The sequence below is a fragment of the Oncorhynchus kisutch genome, linkage group LG5, assembly GCF_002021735.2.
Source record: "Oncorhynchus kisutch isolate 150728-3 linkage group LG5, Okis_V2, whole genome shotgun sequence".
In the NCBI taxonomy this organism is placed as follows: domain Eukaryota; kingdom Metazoa; phylum Chordata; class Actinopteri; order Salmoniformes; family Salmonidae; genus Oncorhynchus; species Oncorhynchus kisutch.
Window position 1 is genome coordinate 56,061,592 of NC_034178.2, and position 23,843 is coordinate 56,085,434.

The 23,843-nt window shown below is 42.9% G+C and overlaps 1 protein-coding gene across 15 annotated transcripts in view; it reads right to left on the bottom strand.

Annotated features, from left to right (window-relative positions):
• LOC109891290 (calcium-dependent secretion activator 1) overlaps nucleotides 1-23,843 on the bottom strand; it is a 146,535-nt gene that overhangs the window by 85,013 nt on the left and 37,679 nt on the right. For all 15 annotated transcript variants that reach the window (XM_031825461.1, XM_031825447.1, XM_031825460.1 and 12 more), the window contains exons 2-3: nucleotides 21,158-21,271; nucleotides 6,043-6,375 (exon numbers count right to left, since the gene is read on the bottom strand). In XM_031825461.1, coding sequence (XP_031681321.1) covers nucleotides 6,043-6,375; nucleotides 21,158-21,271 — 447 coding nt within the window. The remainder of the gene's footprint in view (nucleotides 1-6,042; nucleotides 6,376-21,157; nucleotides 21,272-23,843) is intronic.

The window sequence follows — 23,843 nt, forward strand, 5'->3', positions numbered from 1 at the left end:
AGGTTTGGCACTTAAGTGCTTAACTATTTACAGTATTTTAGAGGTGTCAAGTGCAGCAGAAACGTCCTCTACTTTCAACCATTCAGGAAATCTTTACTTATTGTAAACATGTATATTTGTTTCTTTATCTGCACATCTGTGTCTGAAACATATTGTCCATTCGGAATCAAACTCTTTAAACAACAAATGTGAAATCTTACAAAAGCCTTGCGATTCTCTGTTGAAATTATATTCTCTCCCAGTCTCTGACTGTAGCTAACCCAGACAATCTCTCTCTCTCTCTCTCTCTTTCTAGCACACACACACACACACACACACATTCTGTGGTGGTGGTGAAGGCCCTTCTTACGCCCCCGAGACAGCAGAGACGGTAAAGACTGCCAGCCTATCTTCCATGTGATTCACACAGAAACAATGGCTGATGAGAGCTGAACATAATGTAAACAAAAGCTCATCAATTTGGCTGCCAGGCTATTGTCAATATGAACCCACTGGCTGTCAAGGTCCATCCTCCTCTTGATAATAGCAGCTAGGAACCAGGGAGTGGGAACTGTAATGTACATTTCAGCATTGTGGTCATGCCATAGATGAAATGCCAAATTATTTTATACAACTTTGCTGTTGGGGATAATAAATAATGTGTCTTATGAACATGATTTTCCCCACTCAAGCCTCAATTTGAAACCCAGGCTATTGTAGACATGAACCCCCTCCCCATAGCAGGTAGGCAGTAGGCTGTGAGCTGTGCCCACTATGCATCGACAGAATAACAAAACAAAAAAATAAACTCTAAATTGTTGCATTGTGAAAATGTCACAGCTGAAATGCCAACAGTACTTCAGAGTCTAAAATATTAAACAAAATGTCAATTATTCCTCCCACTCTCAATTAGTGTTTTTTCAAAATGTATTTGAAGTAGGCTATATTTGTGCATATTTGTAAGTACAAATACATTAGTGTACACTATTATTTGTTACAAAAATTGTATGGGCCCTGGTAAAAAAAAGTAGAACACTATATAGGGAATAGGGTGCCATTTGGGACACATTCTGCGTGTTATCTGCTCCATATGAATAATATTAACGCTGACCACTTCCATACATAGTGCCTGTAACTGTTCAGCAGCACCCAAGCAGCCTTGTGAGTGGAGCTGAGAGACTAAATTGTTACTGTGGTACTGTAGAGACACAGCAATGGAGTCTAAAGGCCTTCAATAATACCCAACCAGCAGTCTCATGGTTTGTTATTGAGTTAGAGTAATGCTCAAAGAATATAACCGCGTCACTACAGCTCAAAGCCAAGATAATGAATCTGTCACCTTGAGGTGTGATTATCATCACATTTGTGATGCTTGGTTGCGTGACTATAATTGTCATCTCTATTTTAATTTTTTTGCCATGTCATTGCTGACACTGGCATTGACTGGTTCATTGGCCACAAAGATTACTCATATGCATGCAGCCTTCAGTGGCAACCTCAACAGCAAGGCAAACGATCATCCAAGTAGATCAGATGGCAAATGTTCAAATTATTTGTTGGTTAATATGAGAAAGAGATTCGTAAGGCCATTCATCTCATCTCTATGCGTGAGTACATGGCAGGCAACAGCACATTCACATTTTCTGCATCCGACTGCACTTGCCCGACAATTTCTGCTAATTATGTCTAATTGTGCTTACATTAAATAAACTCCAGGTGGTGTATGTGTCGTCTAATGGCACAAACTCATTCAGAACGCCTCTTAGAACGCCTTTCTATTGACAAAAAAATGCCATTCACTCCATCACCATCAGAAAGGCTAAATGATGTGCGTTTTATGCGGATGTGTTTGATGCAGAGTAGCTTGCCTTTGGCTTAACGTGGCTAAATGACCAAACATACACACACACACACGTGCCCACGCACACACACACACACTTACACGCCACTCAGAGAGTCATTTAACCAGGTCAATCGGCTGTCATGATGTGGCCTTGAAGCTTCTATTCAGCTGCATGCTTTACTGAAACTCACGACACGAAACATATTACTCTGTGTGTGTGTTTCATGCAGCACTTGGAAGTTCTATTCAGTTCCATGCTTTAGTAAACTGGAACTCATAATGAGCCACATTACAGAATGGAAAGTAGACACGAAGCAGAAAGAAGAAAATACATGAATTGGCTGTAACAGCCTTCTTAGAAATACATATTCCTGCACATCTCCATGATGCTATGCCACGCATAGCACAGTTAGGTCACTTGGTTGTGCAGCCCAGCCTTAGTGTGTCGTATCATGAGAGCCAGACAGGCTGGTGAGATGGGGCCGTTGGTTATACATACTGTACCAGTGTACTAGTCTACCAGTACAAGGTACCAGTGTACTCAACCTGCTCTGAGTCACTCTCAGAGCCACTTGTACCACATTCCCCTGGTTATCACCTGATTGTGCAGCCCAGCCTCATTACATTGTATTGGGAGAGCCAGAGAGGCTGGTTCAGGGGGGCCACAGGTCACACTGTACCAGTCTAGTCAGCCTGCTCCGAGTCACTCCCATATTTCTGTAGTGCTTGTATCTGGGACAGAAATAGTCCTTCTCCCTTCCCCCGCTCTCTTGTTATGTGACTTTAACAAATTACTTAAATCCCACGAGATAAGAGCTAAAACTGATGGCCTCTGAATCTTAACCAATCCCTGAAAACCTCTCATCACATCTTCTCCAACCAGCCCTGAGGCATCTAGTGCTGAGCAGCGAGCAGCATCATCTTCTGTTTGGGGAGAACTCCGTCATCAATCTAAATGGATATGCACCATTTCACCATTGTTTCAAATAATAACACAGCATATCAATCTGGATTCTAGGATAATCATCGAGAGAGAACAGTAGAGAATGCAGCGCTGCCATTGCCATGGGTTGGTTCTTATGAGAGTTGTCTCCCCAAATGGTACCTTTGTCCCTACATAGTGCACTACTTTTGACCAGAGGCTTGTGTGGTCGAAAATAGTGCACTATACTGTACACAAACAAATCACACTGTGGTAAAAAGGCCTATTGCTCCGGTCATATTGAACACTGTGGTTAAAAAGCCTATTGATCCTGTCATATTGAACACTGCGGTAAAAAGGCCTATTGCTCCTGTCATATTGAACACTGCGGTAAAAAGGCCTATTGCTCCTGTCATATTGAACACTGTGGTAAAAAGGCCTATTGCTCCTGTCATATTGAACACTGCGGTAAAAAGGCTTATTGCTCCTGTCATATTGAACACTGTGGTAAAAAGGCCTATTGCTCCTGTCATATTGAACACTGTGGTAAAAAGGCCTATTGCCTCTGTCATATTGAACACTGCGGTAACAAGGGCTATTGCTCCTGTCATACTGAACACTGTGGTCAAAGGCCTATTGCTCCTGTCATATTGAACACTGTGGTCAAAGGCCTATTGCTCCTGTCATATTGAACACTGTGGTCAAAGGCCTATTGCTCCTGTCATATTGAACACTGTGGTAAAAAGGGCTATGGCTCCTGTCATATTGAACACTGTGGTAAAAAGGGCTATGGCTCCTGTCATATTGAACACTGTGGTAAAAAGGGCTATGGCTCCTGTCATATTGAACACTGTGGTAAAAAGGCCTATTGCTCTTGTCAAATTGAACACTGTGGTAAAAAAGCATATTGCTCTTGTCATATTGAACACTATGGTAAAAAAGCATATTGCTCTTGTCATATTGAACACTATGGTAAAAAAGCATATTGTTCCTGTCATATTGAACACTGTGGTAAAAAGGTCTATACTGTCAGTGGTCAGCAGAAAAATAGCTATTCTGCTGCTTGTGAGCAGTGGTGGTTTCACTGCTGTGACAAGATGGTAACTGGCATAGGGATATTTAGTATGCTGAAATGGCCCGCCTCTGATCGCTCTGTTTATGTGTGCATCTGTCTGTCTGTCCGTCCGTGTGTGTCCGTCCGGCTCTTCCCTGCTCCGCCGCCAGGTTGCACAGGAAAACTAGGTTAGCCATCTTCAAAGGATGAGCAGGGAAGAAACTAAAGCAACTATGGGAAGATTCAGAGGGGCTGTGCTTTATCTCAGCGTGAGACAGACCAACAAATTAAGGATTGGAGAGAGAGAAAGAGAGAGAGAAAGAAAGAGAGAGAAAAAACTTTTGTGCCACATTAGCTGCTAAATATGTAGCTTTTTACCACACACGTAGGGACAAACAGTGGAACGACAAACCAGAGCAATAACATTGCTGTGTCTTTATCACTATTTCATTATTGTCCTAGTTCATTTGTTACTGTAGTGTCCCATTAATTGTTACTACTCATTGAGTATTATTATTTGTCCTATTGTTATCTATCTGCGTCATCATCGATTTGATGCGTGTTTATATGTTTGCTTTGGCAATGTATGTGGTAACACTTTCCATGCACAGACAGACAGACAGACAGACAGACAGACAGACAGAGAGACAGAGAGAGAGAGAGAGAGAGAGAGACAGAGAGAGAGAGAGAGAGAGAGAGAGAGAGAGAGAGAGAGAGAGAGAGAGAGAGAGAGAGAGAGAGAGAGAGAGAGAGAGAGAGAGAGAGAGAGAGAGAGAGAGAGAGAGAGAGAGAGAGAGAGAGAGAGAGATATCTCAATCTTTCACTTCACATTGTTTTGTGGAGCTTCAAACCACAGAAAACACTATTTTTGGTTATGGAAAATATATTATATTCTTGCCGGTTTTGTCACATAGTATTAGAAGTATTAGAATTTGATCTACCAGGAAATTGCACAATAATTTCTGTGCAGTGCATCTTTAAAATGTTATACAACATAAATTATGAAGAACACAGTAAGATGATACTTCTTCTCTCAGGCAGAAATTAAGCCGTGCATTAAATCGAAATGGGAGAGAATGAGACCATTCACTTAAGTGTGGTTACTTATGCATTAAATTATGAGGAAATGTAAATGTATCTGAGCTCTGGCTCCGAATGCTTCCTGTGATCAGACTTTTAATCAAGCTCCTGGAAGAAGAATATATTAGCACGGCAATCTGCTCTCTAGGTCTCAGCGTTCTCATGGAGTGTTGTACAAGTGAAGCAGCGCTGCGGGTAGAAGAGTTATGTCCGACACAAGCACACTGGTGTCCACCATTGTCCTCAAGCAATCTCAACATGTCACTCCTCATAGGAAGGAGATCGAAGCACTGGCTCTCTAGGCGCCGGGCTGTAAGATAGGCCTGTGAAATACCAGCTTTGGGTTTGTGCGATCTCCCTCTTGAAAATAAGTGTCAGGTGCATGTTATTTTATATTATTTCACCAACTGGAAACCTGATGAAGGCTGTTTCAGCCAAAATACATTAACATGAAGAGCCTGTTTGAAAGTAAAACATGCCTTCTAGTCAAGGTGTAAAACCTGGGCCCATATCCACAAATTGTCTCAGAGTAAGAGTGCTGATCGAGGATCAGTTCGACCATGCATTATAATCTAAAAGGAAAACCTGATCTTAAGTCAGCACTCCTACATTGTTATTGATTATTGCATTGTTGGGTTTTGAGTTAGCAAGAAAGGCATTTCACTGTACTTGTGCATGTGACATTAAAACTTGAAATACTTGAGATGCTTGAAAAATACAGTTGGTCTCTAAAACCTGGAGTGATTCTATAAACCCATATTGATCTGTGACCTTGCTACTGCATGAGAGTAAGGAGACAGCAGACTTTCCACTGTAGCTGTACAGCTGCAGGCATAGCCTGAACAACAGTAACAAATGCCGGACTGTTCTTGGCCTTGATTGTTTTTTGTAAACCCGGCAGGCAAAACTGTCTGCAATGACATCAGTCTCTGGTTGTGATGGCATCATGATGACGTCATTGTCACCAGTCAGTTTTGCCCACTGGGAAAGTAGTGGTCTTTTTTACCAGGGATATACACACACATAGATGCGTCAGAAATAGCAGCCTATGGACCCTAGTCTAAAGCAGTGCAGGGAATAGGGAACCATTTCGGATGCAACCATATTTCACAGTGATGCGTACACACACACACACACCCTCCCTCTACTAACGCCTGCTCTTACCTGGCAGGCGTTGTAGAGCAGCTGGTGCTCAAATTTCTTGATACCCAGAATGTTCTGGAACATCTCGTAGAGCTGGTCCTTGCTGAGGATGAGCTCTGAGGCGGCGCTGGCCGTCATGCGCTGCTGGGCTTTGCGTGGGTCCTCGTCCCCGCGGTAGATGGTGTCGAACTTGGCCATCCAGGAGCTGAGCACTGTCTCCTTACTCAGGCCGTCGATCTCAGGCAGGCTGCGGACACGCTTCTCAATGTGCCTCTTGAACACCTCCCTGCAGTCATTGGCTGAGAAGCCCCCACTCTGGACCATCTTCGCAACGCGGTCGCTCTTCAGGAACACCTGCGGTCACAGAGAGACATGTTGGAAAGGATAGATAACCGCACACTGTTGAAAACATCCAGAAGAAATACAAAAGTGAGGTTTAAATGCCAAAATTATATTTATTCGGACAGATGCCCCAAAATGTGCTCAGCGCAATAATAAATACAAGTGAAAGGATACATTTTTTTGTTGACTTAACCAATCATCAGTGTGATAAAGGGCACCCACACCTGGCTCATATACATTTTGATTACATCACGTAATCAAACCTAGGTAAATGAAAGTAGAGCATCTGAAGTTATAATGCCACAGAGAGAAAGAGAGCAATGTGATGTCAATGACTGTCTTGTAACAGAGTAGAGACAGAACGTCTCTACTGCTGTTGCAGCTACAGATAATAATAGGTGGTTCATTTATATAGTGCTTTTCAGTACAAAGAATACCAAAGCACGGAAAGTGGCGAACCGATATAAAAGAAAAACATATTTCCACGTTTGCACCTGAAGGCACTTGGAATGCAAACAGCAGACAATGGAGGTATGAAAAGACACCAACCAGGTCTGCTGAGATAATATAATTTATAATAACACAACTGAAATATTTACACTGCTACTGTAAGAGGCTATCTAACTACCGCAAATAAACTATGATAAACTATACCCACTGAGGACACACTGTCTGAATCAACATTGTTTCTAAGTAATTTCAAGGATTCATTTGAACCTTGAAGGATTACAATTACTTTGAACCAACATTGAATTGCCCGCTGTGCCAAGTGGGTATTGTGATTGCATATGGGTACCATCCAAAATAAAGGAAACACCAACATAAAGTGTCTTAACAAGGCATTGGTTCACCACTAGCTGCCATAATAGCTTCAATGAGTAAATTCATAGATTCTACAAGTGTCTGGAACTCTATTGGAGGGATGTGACACCATTCTTCCATGAGAAATTGTTGATGGTGGTGGAAAACGCTGTCTCAGGCACCGCTCCAGAATCTCCCATAGGTGTTCATTTGGGTTGAGATCTGGTGACTGAGACACACACACACATAAAACACTTTAAATGTCCCTATGCTCCTTTGAGACCACCCTTTAAAATTCACAGATGCCTTCATTTAGCCATGGCAGCCAAAATAATGGCAACTTGGAATTTTTATACATGACCCTAAGCATGATGGAATGTTAATTGCTTAATTAAGGTACCACACCTGTGGGGAAGCACCTCTTTAATATATTTATACTCAGTTTTTCACAACTCCTGACATTAAATCCTAGTAAAAATTCCCTCTTAGGTCAGTTAGGATCACCACTTTATTTTCAGAATGTGAAATGTCAGAATAATAGTAGAGAGAATGATTTATTTCAGCTTTTATTTCCTTCATCACATTCTCAGTGGGTCAGAAGTTTACATACACTCAATTAGTATTTGGTGGCATTTTCTATATTTTCTATAGGATTGAGGTCAGGGCTTTGTGATGGCCACTCCAATACCTTGACTTTGTTGTCCTTAAGCCATTTTGCCACAACTTTGGAAGTATGCTTGGGGTCATTGTCCATTTGGAAGACCCATTTGCGACCAATCTTTTACTTCCTGACTGACGTCTTGACATGTTGCTTCAATATATCATAATTATCCTGCCTCATGACGCCATCTATTTTGTGAAGTGCACCAATCCCTCCTGCAGCAAAGCACCCCCACAACATGATGCTTTCATCCCCGTGCTTCATGGTCGAGATGGTGTTCTTCGGCTTGCAAGCCTCACCCTTTTTCCTCCAAACATAACGACTGTCATTATGGCCAAACAGTTTTATTTTTGTTCCATCAGACCAGAGGATATTTCTCTTAAAAGTACGATCTTTGTCCCCTTGTGCAGTTTCAAACCGTAGTCTGGCATTTTTATGGCGGTTTTGGAGCAGTGGCTTCTTCCTTGCTGAGCGACCTTTCAAGGTTATGTCTATATAGGACTCGTCTTATTGTGGATATAGATACTTTTGTACCTGTTTCCTCCAGCATCTTCACAAGGTCGTTTGGTGTTGTTCTGGGATTGATTTGCACTTTTCGCATAAAGGTAGGTTAATCTCTAGGAGACAGAACTCGTCTCCTTTCTGAGCGGTATGACAGCTGCGTGGTCCCATGGTGTTTATACATGTGTACTGTAGTTCGTACAGATGAACATAGTACCTTGGAAATTGCTCCCAAGGATGAACCAGACTTGTGGAGGTCTACAATTTGTTTTCTGAGGTGTTGGCTGATTTCTTGTGATTTTCCCATGATGTCAAGCAAATAGGCACTGAGCTTGAAGCTAAGCCTTGAAATACATCCACAGGTACACCTCCAATTCACTCAAATTATGTAAATTAGCTTATCAGAAGTTTCTAAAGCCATGACATCATTTTCTGGAATTTTCCAAGCTGTTTAAAGGCACAGTCAACTTAGTGTATGTAAACTTCTGACCCACTGGAATTGTGATACAGTGAATTGTAAGTGAAATAATCTGTATGTAAACAATTGTTGGAAAAATTACTTGTGTCATGCACAAAGTAGATGTCCTAACCGACTTGCCAAAACTATTGTTTGTTAACAAGAAATGTGTGGAGTGGTTGAAAAAAGAGTTTTAATGACTCCAACCTAAATGTTTTTAAACTTCCAACTTCAACTGTATGAATGCAACATTCAACATTTTCAAAGATTTTACTGAGTTACAGTTCATATAAGGAACAGACAATTAAAATAAATGAATTAGTCCTTAATCTATGGATTTCACATGATTGGGAATACAGATATGCATCTGTTGGTCACAGATACCTTAAAAAAAAGATTGTGTGTGGATCAGAAAACCAGTCAGTATCTGGTGTGACTACCATTTGCCTCAAGCAGCGCGACACATCTCACCTTGCATAGAGGTAATCAGACTGTTGATTGTGGCCTGTGGAATGTGGTCCCACTCCTCTTCAATGGCTGTACGAAGTTGCTCGATATTGGCGGGAACTGGAACACGCTGTCGTACACGTCAATCCAGAGCATCCCAAACATGCTCAATTGTTGACATGTCTGGTGATTATTCAGGCCATGGAAGAACTGGGATATTTTCCAGCTTCCAGGAACTGTTTACAGATCTTTGCGAAATGGGGCCATGCATATTCATGCTGAAACATGAGGTGATGGCGGCGGATGAATGGCAAGACAATGGGCCTCAGGATCTCATCACGGTATCTATGTGCATAAAATAGTTCATCGATAAAAGGCAATTGTGTTTGTTGTCCGTAGCTTATGCCTGCCCATATCATGACCCACCGCCACCATGGGGCACACTGTTCACAACGTTGACATCAGCAAACTGCTCGCACACACAATGCCATACAAGCTGTCTGCCATCTGCCCGGTACAGTTGAAACTGGGATTCATCCGTGAAGAGCACACTTCTTCAGCGTGCCAGTGGCTATCGAAGGTAAGCATTTGCCCACTGAAGTCTGTTACAATGTCGAACTGGAGTCTGGTCAAGACCCTGGTGAGGACGACGAGCACACACATGAGCTTCCTTGAAACAGTTTCTGACAGTTTGTGCAGAAATTCTTCAGTTGTGCAAACCCACAGTTTCATTGGCTGTTTGTGTGGCTGGTCTCAGACGATCTCGCAGGTGAAGAAGCCAAATGTGTAGGTCCTGGGCTGGCGAGATTACACGAAATCTGCGTTTGTGAGGCCGGACGTACTGCCAAATTCTCTAAAATTATGTTGGAGGCGTCTTATGGTAGAGAAATTAACATTACATTCTCTGGCAACAGCTCTGGTGGACATTCCAACAATCAGCATGCCAATTGCAAGCAGCCTCAAAATTTTGGACATCTCTGGCATTGTGCACATTTTAGAGTGTCCTTTTATTGTGTCCATTACAAGGTGGACCTGTGTAATGATCCGCTTCTTGATATGCCAAACCAAGTGGATGGATTATCTTGGCAAAGGAGAAATGCGAGAAAAATACTCTTTGTAAGTATGGAACATTTCTGGGATTTCTATTTTTGTTCAGTGTACTTTGTATCCCTCATATACTGAAGTCAAGTGTTTCCTTTATTTTGGCAGTTACATGTATGATTAAAAGGAATCTCATATAATTATAAAATCTTTCTAATGCGTTTCACAATCTTTCACATTTGCTTCAGCCCGCCTGGAGTGCCAGATGGGCAGGGTTTGTAATTTTACGACTATTCCTTTGGTTCCATTACGTCAGGCAAACTCAATCAAGCCCAGCTAAAGTATTTAAAATGATCTGAAATAGTATTTAAACCTAGGTCTGCTGTTGACCATAACATTTAAGACTCCACACACATTTTGTTCATCATTGTTGATCCAATGTACAGAAGAACAAAAGTTGGGGCCATCCTGTGTGTCTGTGTCTGTGACTGCAACCACTCTGACTCTCAGCCTGCAGATGAATACGAGCCAATGGAAGTTAGCCATCCATGCAGGACAAAAAAAAGGAAAGACCAGTGTCTGACTGCAATACCACACCACAATAGTGGTGGAATACTGAACGATGCAGTGTAACTAGATGTTAGCTCTCTGCTCTACAGTGATATACTGGAGTAATATAACCATAGCCATAACAATAGAGACAGAAAGATCGGTAGTAGCATATAGAATATTGGGGATTAATGTTGATGGCCACTGGATGGAAATCCACTCCAGACTCTCTCTCTCCTGGTCTACTGTACTTCTAGTCTTGAATTGATCAGGCTGAAAGCTATTCTTTCTCATTTACTGTGTGTGTGTGTGTGTGTGTGTGTGTGTGTGTGTGTGTGTGTGTGTGTGTGTGTGTGTGTGTGTGTGTGTGTGTGTGTGTGTGTGTGTGTGTGTGTGTGTTGTGTGTTTGTGTGTGTGTGTGTGTGTGTGTGTGTGTGTGTGTGTGTGTGTGTGTGTGTGTGTGTGTGTGTGTGTGTGTTGTGTGTGTATATAGAGTCGAGTAAATGTCTGTCTGAGGACCCTGCATGTAATAGAGCTAACTGCCAGATGGACTTTCTGTCCTACAGGGTTCAAACCAACCTTACTTTATAGAGCAGCTAGGCTAGTAAAATACTGATTGATGTTGTTTCCCACAGTCAGTCTGAAATCTGGCATATATACTTTGCCTGCTCTCTCTTTAAACCCCTTTTCTCTCCTGTGAAAGGACGGGGAGAGTGATGGGGATCTAAATTACTATCTGGTTCCTATCCAGGCAGACGGCAGCCATTTTATAGAGAGCTACTCTACCTGTGGAGAACTCACTCTCACAATCACAGCTGAGACAAACGGTCCTTGCTATCCTGTGTCCTTGGGACATCTCGACTCTGACATTACCCCATTAAAGTTGAAATCTCAAATAGTTTAGGTGAGGGTTAGGGTTTAGGGTAGGGATGTCCCAAGGATACCGGATAGCACTAACAGAAGACAAACCACTGCTGGAGAAGTGAATCATCTCAATGAAATGGAGTGGCGTTGGTATTCTTTCGCCATTATCTGTCAGGAATGGAACATGGACAAGCAGGCTTTGTACATCATAAGAACAACATCTAAAACCCTACATCATCACAGTGTCATTCTTTTTTTAACCTCAGTCTTTCATATTGGCAGTGGTGGTTGTTCTTCCTGTCTCTTGTTTCCTGTCAGTTTCATTGATATCCTCTCTTAGTATAGTGAAGCCAACAGAACACTGGCTGTATCCTGTGCACTGCAGAGATAGTGAACTGTGTCTGTGGCTGTGTCTGAACCTGTGTACGTATATGTATGTACTGTATGTACTGTATGTACTGTATGTACTGTATGTATGTATGTATGTATGTATGTGTGTGTGTGTGTGTGTGTGTGTGTGTGTGTGTGTGTGTGTGTGTGTGCGTGTGTGTGTGTGCGTGCGTGTGTGTGGCGGTGGCAGCAACTGCAGCAGCAAGGGACAGGCCAGTCTGTTCTCAGGGTCAACCTCCATCCCATTAATGACAGAGGTATTGGGGATCGAACCAGACAAGGCCATTGTAATAGCACAGGACACACACATCAGAGTTACTGTCTACCAGGCCCCAGCACACTCTAAGACTATCACAATCAAATTGTGGCCCCATTGTCCACTGAGACTAAACACCAGTGACACACTACAGTAAGAAGACAGTAGAGTGTTATGTATTTACAGCACTGAAATAATGAAGTTGCTGTGGGTTGGGAGATAGAGAGGGGGGGGGGGGAGACTTGCTAACACAAGCCTGTAACAGTATATCCATTTGTCCTGGTTTGTCCTGATTGACTTTGGTGATTTCAGAGTTCTTCATGGCCCAGGAAGCAGACAGAGTTGTGTGGGGGTGTCTCAGTCAAACAAAGAAGACAAAGTAACCTGTCGTCATCCATTAAGTGGGTAAACACTATTTCAATGGAGTCGCCATTTTTGTTTTCAAATGAATTGCTTTGAAGCTCATTCAACGCATTGCATTAATATATTTGATTTGGCCAAGTTTTCTAAGCACCATTTTTTTCTTTATTGTTGGACAAACAAAACGTGTGATGGGTCCGCACTCAAAAAGATGTTGCATAAAGCTCACCTCACTTTCATATATTTTTTTTTTCACTGAATCAGGGACAGCGAACACAGACGTTTTGGCTTTGCAGCCTTCCTCAGTGAGAAGACACGAATCCCCTTCATTCAGAAAAAGCACCCATTTTAAACACGTGAGCAACCGATGAGGATCAGGTGCCTTCAATCAGGGTTGACATTCATCTACCAATTATTGTTGGACATCAAAAACTGTAAAAACACCAGCAAATTCGCTCCAAGTTATTTTAATTTTGGAAATAGGTTTCAAAGTATTCCCACGCATAATAGATAGATATACACTGAGTGTACAAAACATTAGGAACACCTTCCTAATATTGAGTTGCACCGACTTTTGCCCTCAGAACAGCCTCAATTTGTCTGGGCATGGACTCTACAAGGTGTCGAAAGCGTTCCACAGGGATGCTGGCCCATGTTGACTCCAATGCTTCCCACAGTTGTGTCAAGTTGGCTGGATGTCCTTTGGGTGGTAGACCATTCTTGATACAAATGGAAAACTGTTGAGCGTGAAAACCCCAGCAGCTTTGTAGTTCTTGATACACTTAACCCGGAGTGCCTGGCACCTACTACCATACCCAGTTCAAAGGCCCTTCAATCTTTTGTCTTGCCCATTCACACTCTGAATGGCACACATACACAACCATGTCCCAATTGTCTCAAGGTTTAGAAATCCTAATTTAGCCTGTCTCCTCCCCTTTATTTACACTGATTGAAGGGGATTTAACAAGTGACATAAATAAGGGATTATAGCTTAAACCTGGATTCACCTGGTCAGTCGATGACATGGAAAGAACAGGTGTTCCTAATGTTTTGTAAACTCAGTGTATGTGATCGTATACAAATGTAAGGAAGGTTTGAAATGATTATGTTTTAGTCAAATATTATATCTGTTTGGGCTTCTTGCGGTCAAGTTGAAGTCTACAAATGATGTATAATTATGTTCCGACCCCGTGACCATCCACTCATTAAAAACTTGGCCCACAGCTGAATCTACTTGAGGTTCCCTGATGTAGACCGTATAGAATGGGGGCTCTAAGTATCCGATAGAGGAGGATAGAGGAGGAATGAATAAGAAATCCCCTATATGGTTATTCTACATCATCTCATCCATCATCCCCCCCCACACACACAGCACAGCAAGTCCCTGGATTTCAGGCCAAAGCAACAGAGCAGCCACTTCAATCCCACTATACGAGAGATGGCTTCATAGACCAACAGCAAGACACTAACTCACTGACTCCCCGAGCAGCACTAAGGATGGGGTTTTTATTTTTCTGTCCCTCTGTATCTCAAATCAAATCAAATGTTATTTGTCACATACACATGGTTAGCAGATGTTAATGCAAGTGTAGCGAAATGCTTGTGCTTCTAGTTCCGACAATGCCGTAATAACCAACGAGTAATCTAACCTAACAATTCCAAAACTACTACCTTATTCACACAAGTGTAACGGGATAAAGTATATGTACATAAAGATATATGAATGAGTGATGGTACAGAACGGCATAGGCAAGATGCAGTAGATGGTATCGAGTACAGTATATACATATGAGATGGGTAATGTAGGGTATGTAAACATAAAAGTGGCATAGGTTAAAGTGACTAGTGAAACATGTATTACATAAAGATGGCAAGATGATATAGAGTACAGTATATACATATAAGATGAGTAATGTAGGGTATGTAAACATTATATTAAGTGGCATTGTTTAAAGTGGCTAGTGATACATTTTTTACATCAATTTCCATTACTAAAGTGGCTGGAGTTGAGTCAGTATGTTGGCAGCAGCCACTCAATGTTAGTGGTGGCTGTTTAACAGTCTGATGGCCTTGAGATAGAAGTTGTTTTCAGTCTCTCGGTCCCTGCTTTGATGCACCTGTATTGACCTCGCCTTCTGGATGATAGCGGGGTGAACAGGCAGTGGCTCGGGTGGTTGTTCTCCTTGATGGTCTTCATGGCCTTCCTGTGACATCGGGTGGTGTAGGTGTCCTGGAGGGCAGGTAGTTTAACCCCGGTGATGCGTTGTGCATACCTCACTACCCTCTGGAGAGCCTTACGGTTGTGGGCGGAGAAGTTGCCGTACCAGGCGGTGATACAGCCCAACAGGATGCTCTCGATTGTGCATCTGTAGAAGTTTGTGAGTGCTTTTGGTGACAAGCCAAATTTCTACAGCCTCCTGAGGTTGTAGAGGCGCTGCTGCGCCTTCTTCACAACGCTGTCTGTGTGGGTGGAGCAATTCAGTTTGTCCGTGATGTGTACGCCGAGGAACTTAAAACTTACTACCCTCTCCACTACTGTCCCGTCGATGTGGATAGGGGGGTGTTCCCTCTGCTGTTTCCTGAAGTCCACAATCAGCGTCAACTTATACACTTATACAATTACTAATCACTTGGAATAGGGGCCAGGTGTGTGTAATGAAAGTTCCGGAGGGATCCGTGAAACCACCATTGGCATTTCTATATTTTCTAAAAATGTTTTAACCTTGTATTGCTACTACTGTATCATTAAAGTTATTATCTAAGTGAGTTTCAGAGGTGTCAGAATATGAATGACATGTTACTAGCAAATTATTGATTTCATGAACCTTGTTTCTTAAGAAAGATATGGTAATGTGGGCTATTTTTAGCACTTTTCTTCTGTGATGCTTACTTATTTTCATTGCTTTACTGGAAAGCTTAGCTGGAGTAGATATGTGATTTACTGTATGTTAGTGCAGGGCAAGCTGCACACAGTGGACTTCCTCCTAGGGCACACCGCCTCAGTGCTAACAGTGTAAATCTGGTTCATAGGCACATGATTACTGCATACTATAGCTGTAGGATCAGCAATGGCATTCCAGGCAGTTAGGGGGACATAAATTAGGTTACTTACATTGTACATTTGCTGAAGCATTATGAGAACTCTGCATCATAATGGTAGGGATAAACTGAGCTTGGGTCATTGATAAGTCATTGTCTCATGCTGCGAAAGGATCCAGGAACCAAAATGATTTTTGTGGATCCCATCCTCCTTACAAAATATGTTTCGTTGCCAAAAGGTATCGAAATTGTTGTTGTGAAGAGAAAGAATCCTGATAAAGCGATTCATAGAGGGCACAGGGCCAGATATGATTGGTCTTTTGTAAGTGTCTAGCAGAGAGTCAATCAGCTCTTTAAAATCCTATTTCAACTGTTCAGACCTATCCTTCATAATGTCATTAAAACTCACATGGACTATGATAGAACCGATGTCCATGACCTGACGTAGTACATGTGGGAGCAGCTTAGTAATGTAATTTACTCGAGCTCCGGGATAGGACCAGGAACAGTCACAATTCCTACCATGGAGCTGCCTAAAATCACAGCTTGGAACCCTTTATGGATGGGCGAGAGGTAGGATGACTTAAGCCAGTTGCCCCTGGTGCAGGCCTCCGACAGATGGAGAAGCCCCGATTAGTCCAGAGCAGGGAAGGAAGGTTGCAGACGTCAACTTCTAAATCGTAGTAGTAGGCACTGCGGCCGCTGACACAGGCACCCCCAGCGACGAAGGTGCAGGAAAATCAGGCTCCAGGAAGGCGAAACTATTCGTTGTTTGTATCTGCTCCGGGCCTCTCGTTGGGAATGTAGACTGCTTTGCGGGTGGCTGCTGTCTTCGGCTTCCACGGCTCGTGGCATATGACCATTGTTTGATTGCCTTGCTCCACTTGCTATGCTCCTTCTACTCTGCTATCAGATGGGGGAGATCCAGGCAACACCGGCCAGTCGGATAACGACAAACGACAAGGCGAAGATGCATCCAATAAGTGTGAACGCCGTCCAGCCACCGGCGTAGAAAATGTAAACATTCCACTCTGCGTTTTCCCCAGATTCTTACGTAGGCTGGCGACCTGCATGATATATTCAGCCCTAGGTTGAAACTTTTACTTACTAAATCACACTCTGACCAGACATCAGTACACACACAGTCAGAGTAGAGAGGAAGTGACAGGAGTTGAGTTGAGAATAATTGCGACAAAGGTCATGTCATTGTTTTAGGTGGAATCTTATGTCAAATGATACGTTTGTTATCCGTTTGCACATATAACTTTGTTCAATTTGTGCTCTTTCCACAGATGACACTGGCTTGCTGATAACATCTGAACTGATCAGACTCCCCATGTGATTCGACTCCTATATTACTGCCTGTACTCAATAAAATTTCCAATGGTAAATTGAAATAATTTGAGACTGTAATTTGATAGGCAATTGTGGTTCCCAATCAGACAGTTACTATAAAACAAATCTGCTGTCCTCAGTTAAATGTTTGGTGAATGCATAGCGTTGTTTTGTCCTCAGTTAAATGTTTGGTGAATGCATAGCGTTGTTTTGTCCTCAGTTAAATGTTTGGTGAATGCATAGCGTTGTTTTGTGTGTACCATGATAACATGTTGACCTGAGTTTAGCTGGTTAATCATATAATTTCAGTTTAAATTCTATTAGGCACTCGTTATGTACTGTAGTACATAAGTATTTAGCTCTCCCCTTCATGTCACCATATAATGTTTTTAAATCCCCCATGTGCTGCATGTATGCCCTTGGGATTAGTAAATATCCTAAATATTGGATACTGCTTTCATCTGTCACGACTTCTACCGAAGGTAACTCCTCTCCCTGTTCGGGCGGCGCTCGGCGTTGCTGGTTTACTAGCCGCCACCGATTCCTTTTTCCTTTTCTGGTTGTTTTGTCTGTGTTCCTTTTCACACCTGGTTTCATTTGTGTTCATTTCTGTGTGTATATAGGGCACCTGTTGCCTGCCTTATTTCGTGCGGGTTTAAGTTTGTGTGTATTTGCGCTCGATTATCTTTGATGTTTATTGTTTTCACAATTACGCACGTGTATGTAAGTGTCGGAACTGTGGTTGTTCCTCGGTGTGTTGGCACGAGTTTCTGATTCTTCGAGAGCAAAGTTTTGGGATTTTCATCTGTTCCATGTTTGTGTTGGTGGACTAAATACACTGCTCAAAAAAATTAAGGAAACACTAAAATAACACATCCTAGATCTGAATTAAATATTTTTATTAAATACTTTTTTCTTTAGATAGTTGAATGTGCTGACAACAAAATCACACAAAAATGATCAATTGAAATAAAATGTATCAACCCATGGAGGTCTGGATTTGGAGTCACACTCAAAATTAAAGTGGAAAACCACACTACAGGCTGATCCAACTTTGATGTAATGTCCATAAAACAAGTTAAAATGAGGCTCAGTAGTGTGTGTGGCCTCCATGTGCCTGTATGACCTCCCTATAACGCCTGGGCATGCTCCTGATGAGGTGGCGGATGGTCTCCTGAGGTATCTCCTCCCAGACCTGGACTAAAGCATCCGCCAAGTCCTGGACAGTCTGTGATCTCCTCCCAGACCTGGACTAAAGCATCCACCAAGTCCTGGACAGTCTGTGGTGCAACGTGGTGTTGGTGGACGGAGCGAGACATGATGTCCCAGATGTGCTCAATTGGATTCAGGTCTGGGGAACGGACGGGCCAGTCCATAGCATCATTGCCTTCCTCTTGCAGGAACTGCTGACACACTCCAGCCACATGAGGTCTAGCATTGTCTTGCATTAGGAGGAACCCAGGGCCAACCGCACCAGCATATGGTCTCACAAGGGGTCTGAGGATCTCATCTCGGTACCTAATGGCAGTCAGGCTACCTCTGGCGAGCACATGTGCGGGCGGCCCCCCAAAGAAATGCCACCCCACACCATGACTGACCCACCGCCAAACCGGTCATGCTGGAGGATATTGCAGGCAGCAGAACGTTCTCCACGGCGTCTCCAGACTGTCACGTGCTCAGTGTGAACCTGCTTTCATCTGTGAAGAGCACAGGGTGCCAGTGGTGAATTTGCCAGTCTTGGTGTTCTCTGGCAAATGCCAAACGTCCTGCACGGTGTTGGGCTGTAAGCACAACCCCCACCTGTGGATGTTGGGCTCTCATACCACCCTCATGGAGTCTGTTTCTGACCGTTTGAGCAGACACATGCACATTTGTGGCCTGCTGGAGGTCATTTTTCAGGGCTCTGGCAGCGCTCCTCCTGCTCCTCCTTGCACAAAGGCAGAGGTAGCGGTCCTGCTGCTGGGTTGTTGCCCTCCTACGGCCTCCTCCATGAATCCTGATGTACTGGCCTGTCTCCTGGTAGCGCCTCCATGCTCTGGACACTACGCTGACAGACACAGCAAACCTTCTTGCCACAGCTCGCATTGATGTGCCATCCTGGATGAGCTGCACTACCTGAGCCACTTGTGTGGGTTGTAAACTCCGTCTCATGCTACCACTAGAATGAAAGCACCGCCAGCATTCAAAAGTGACCAAAACATCAGCCAGGAAGCATAGGAACTGAGAAGTGGTCGGTCTGTGGTCACCACCTGCAGAACCACTCCTTTATTGGGGGTGTCTTGCTAATTGCCTATAATTTCCACCTGTTGTCTATTCCATTTGCACAACAGCATGTGACATTTATTGGCAATCAGTGTTGCTTCCTAAGTGGACAGTTTGATTTCACAGAAGTGTGATTGACTTGGAGTTACATTGTGTTGTTTAAGTGTTCCCTTTATTTTTTTGAGCAGTGTATATTAAACACGCTTCTCAAACATCCCTGCTCTCCTGCGCCTGACTCTTACACCTCTCACCGAGACACACCTTATTACATCATCTCAATTCCTACACTTTCTCTGAACTACCCTCCTGGTCCTTCTTCTCTTTCAATGGTATCAACATTATGCCTTATTATGTGTGTACCCACATGTTATTCCCAACAATGGAATCATTATATTTAGCTATGTTAAATGATGTCCAGGACCTAGTGTGTGATGAATGAACCTGTTAGATCACATCCACATTATGTCCATAATCCAATTATTCTTTGATACATGAGATTCCACACAACTAAAAGTATAGTATAGCTTTAGAATTTATTATTTAGAATTTATTTATTTACTTTGCTTATGTATCATGTTGAAGATGGGTTTCCCAAGTCGGTTGGTGCTACCTGTTCAAGCTGGCTATCAAGCTAAACAGATGGCTCTGAAGCTCATCTGTTTGAAGTCATGCACCCAAGAAGACTCAGCCAACCACACAACGCAACACTGGACTGGCCACTGGCAAGCATTCGCCTGCCCCCACCAGCCTGAAATCCAATTGAAAGAAAACAGACATTGAAACCCAAAGGTGCCAAGACCTGAGAGAGAGCAACTTGAGAAGTTGAGAGTGAAAACTTAACAGACATGCCTTTTGTTGGTAGACAATTTGATGCTTTCCAATACATTTTTCACGTTTGAACAACATTTCTTTCCAAAATCTTTATTTTTGATCTGTGGCAATGATGTTCTGCTCACTCAAAGTCGCACTTGCAAGCTCTCAAGTTTGGCCTGTGCGCTTGTGGGACCCATCATCTCGGTCTTGGCCAAATATCTGTGCTTTCAACTCGCAGCACTCATCTTCTGCTCACAGGACGCATCCTCTGCTCTCTTGACTCAGTGTTTACTTGCTCAATGATGTCCCATCTTGCTCAACAACATCATTTCGCACGCGCTCGATTTTAGAGATCAATTTGACGCCATACTCCTTTGTTTGTTTTTGACGTTGAGGGAGAGGTTATTTACCTGGCACCACTCCACCAGGGCTCTAACCTCCTCCCTAGAGGCTGTCTCATTGTTGTTGGTTATCGGGCCAACTTGATGATTGAGTTGGAGTCATGCGTAGCCACAGGGCTGAGCACACAACCCTGTTAGGTTATCTCATAGTATTATAAGACTGTGACACGCTCCAGGGCCCCGTTTTTTCAAAATGCAATCGGATAGGATTAAATGCATAGAAATAGAATTAATAGAATGGGCATATCACTGACTTGAATGTCTTATCTATTCATTATATTTCTATGCATTTAATCCTATCTGATTGTGGAAATCCGATCCGATAACTTTAGAAAAACTGGGCCCAGGGGGTGAATACTGCAAGTTAGTCACAGAGAGAGAGATATAAGAGAGAGTTTACCTCCTAGTAGCTCTGGACTGGTAGTAGTACTATGGGATTGAGAGAGAGAGAGAGAGAGAGAGAAAGTGAGAGAGACAGAGAGAGTAGGTGAGAGAGACAGAGAGAGTAAGTGAGTAAGAGAGAAGTGAGAGAGAGAGAGAGAGAGAGAGAGTAGGTGAGAGAGTAAGTGAGAGAGGTTATGGGTCTGTGGCAGTAGAGAGAGGTTATGTTACTGTACCTCATAGTAACTCTGGACTGCGTTGATGAAAGCTTCGTCAGCCACTATCTGTGTGTCTCCGTTGAGGAAGGCCTTGAAGCGGTCATTGGTCTGACGGAGCTGCTGCTCTGTGATCTGGGGAGGCAGAGAACACATTGATGACACTTCAATAACACAGCCATATAACACAGAGGACATCTCAATGACAGTGATATAACACATAGGACAACTCAATGACAGCCACATAACACAGAGGACATCTTAATGACAGTGATATAACACAGAGGACATCTCAATGACAGCGATATAACACAAAGGACATCTCAATGACAGTGATATAACACAGAGGACATGTCAATTACAGTGATATAACACAGCCATGGGTGGGGATAGATACTCATTAGTCACAGAAGGGATATGTATGGGTTATAGCTATGAAAGACAGTTGACTTACATTAGTCAAGGTACACTACATTTAACCTTTATTTAACCAGGTGGGCCAGTTGAGAACAAGTTCTCATTTACAACTGTGACCTGGCCAAGACAAAGCAAAGGAGTGCAAAACAAACAACAACACAGAGTTACACATGGAATAAACAAACGTACAGTCAATAACACAATAGAAAAATCTATATACAGTGTGTGCAAATGAGGTAAGATAAAGGAGGAAAGCAAATAGATAGGCCGTAGTGGCAAAGTAATTAGAATTTAGCAATTAAACACTGGAGTGATACATGTGCAGAAGGTGAATGTGCAAGTAGAGATACTGGTGTGCAAAGGAGTAAAAATAAATAAATATGGGGATGAGGTAGTTGGATGGGCTATTTACAAATGGGCTATGTACAGGTGCAATGGTCTGTGAGCTGCTATGAAAACTGATGTTTAAGAAATATGAGTCTCCAGCTTCAGTGATTTTGCAATTCTTTCCAGATTGGCAGCAGATAACTGGAAGGAAAGGTGGCAAAGGAGGAATAGGCATTGGGGGTGACCAGTGAAATATACCTGCTGGGGTGTGTGCCACGGGTGGGTGCTGCTGTGGTGACCAGTGAGCTGAGATAAGGTGGTGCTTTACCAAGCAAAGACTTATAGATGACCTGGAGCCAGTGGGATTGGCGACAAGTATGACGAGAGCATTCAGGTCGCAGTGGTGGGTAGTATATACTGGTGGACTTCAGGAAACAGCAGAGGGAACACCCCCCTATCCACATCAATGGAACAGTAGTGGAGAGGGTAGCCAGTTTTAAGTTCCTCAGCATACACATCACAGACAAACTGAATTGGTCCACCCACACAGACAGCATCGTGAAGAAGGCGCAGCAGCGCCTCTTCAACCTCAGGAGGCTGAAGAAATTCGGCTTGTCACCAAAAGCACACTTACGGTTGTGGACTTAAGATCATCAAGGACAACAACCACCCGAGCCACTGCCTGTTCACCCCGCTATCATCCAGAAGGCGAGGTCAGTACAGGTGCATCAAAGCTGGGACTGAGAGACTGAAAAACAGCTTCTATCTCAAGGCCATCAGACTGTTAAACAGCCACCACTAACATTGAGTGGCTGCTGCCAACACACTGACACTGACACTGACTCAACTCCAGCCACTTTAATAATGGGAATTGATGGGAAATTATGTAAAATATATCACTAGCCACTTTAAACAATGCTACCTAATATAATGTTTACATACCCTACATTATTCATCTCATATGTATACGTATATACTGTACTCTATATCAGATACTGCATCTTTATGTAATACATGTATCACAAGCCACTTTAACTATGCCACTTTGTTTACATACTCATCTCATATGTATATACTGTACTCGATACCATCTACTGTATCTTGCCTATGCCGCTCTGTACCATCACTCATTCATATATCTTTATGTACATATTCTTTATCCCCTTATACTTGTGTGTATAAGACAGTAGTTTTGGAATTGTTAGTTAGATTACTTGTTGGTTATTACTGCATTGTCGGAACTAGAAGCACAAGCATTTCGCTACACTCGCATTAACATCTGCTAACCATGTGTATGTGACAAATAAAATTGGATTTGATTTGATTTATGGGGTTTTGGTGACAAAACAGATGGCACTGTGATAGACTGCATCCAATTTGCTGTGTATTGGAGGCTATTTTGTAAATGACATCGCCGAAGTCAAGGATCGGTAGGATGGTCAGATTACGAGGGTATGTTTGGCAGCATGAGTGAAGGATGCTTTGTTTTGCAAAATAGGAAGCTGATTCTAGATTTTAATTTTGGATTGTAGATGCTTAATGTGAGTCTGGAAGGAGAGTTTACTGTCTAAACAGACACCTAGGTATTTGTAATTGTCCATATATTCTAAGTCAGAAGCGTCCACAATAGTGATGCTGGACAGGCGGACAGGCAGGTGCAGGCAGCGATCGGTTGAAGAGCATGCATTTAGTTTTACTTGCAGAGCAGTTGGAGGCCGCGGAAGGAGAGTTGTATGGCATTGAAGCTCATCTGGAGGATGGTAACAAATCAAATCAAATCAAATTTATTTATATAGCCCTTCGTACATCAGCTGATATCTCAAAGTGCTGTACAGAAACCCAGCCTAAAACCCCAAACAGCAAGCAATGCAGGTGTAGAAGCACGGTGTCAGAAACACAGTGTCAGAAAATTACAGAATGGTGTCCTCTGTGTAAAGTTGAATCAGAGAATCACCAGCAGCAA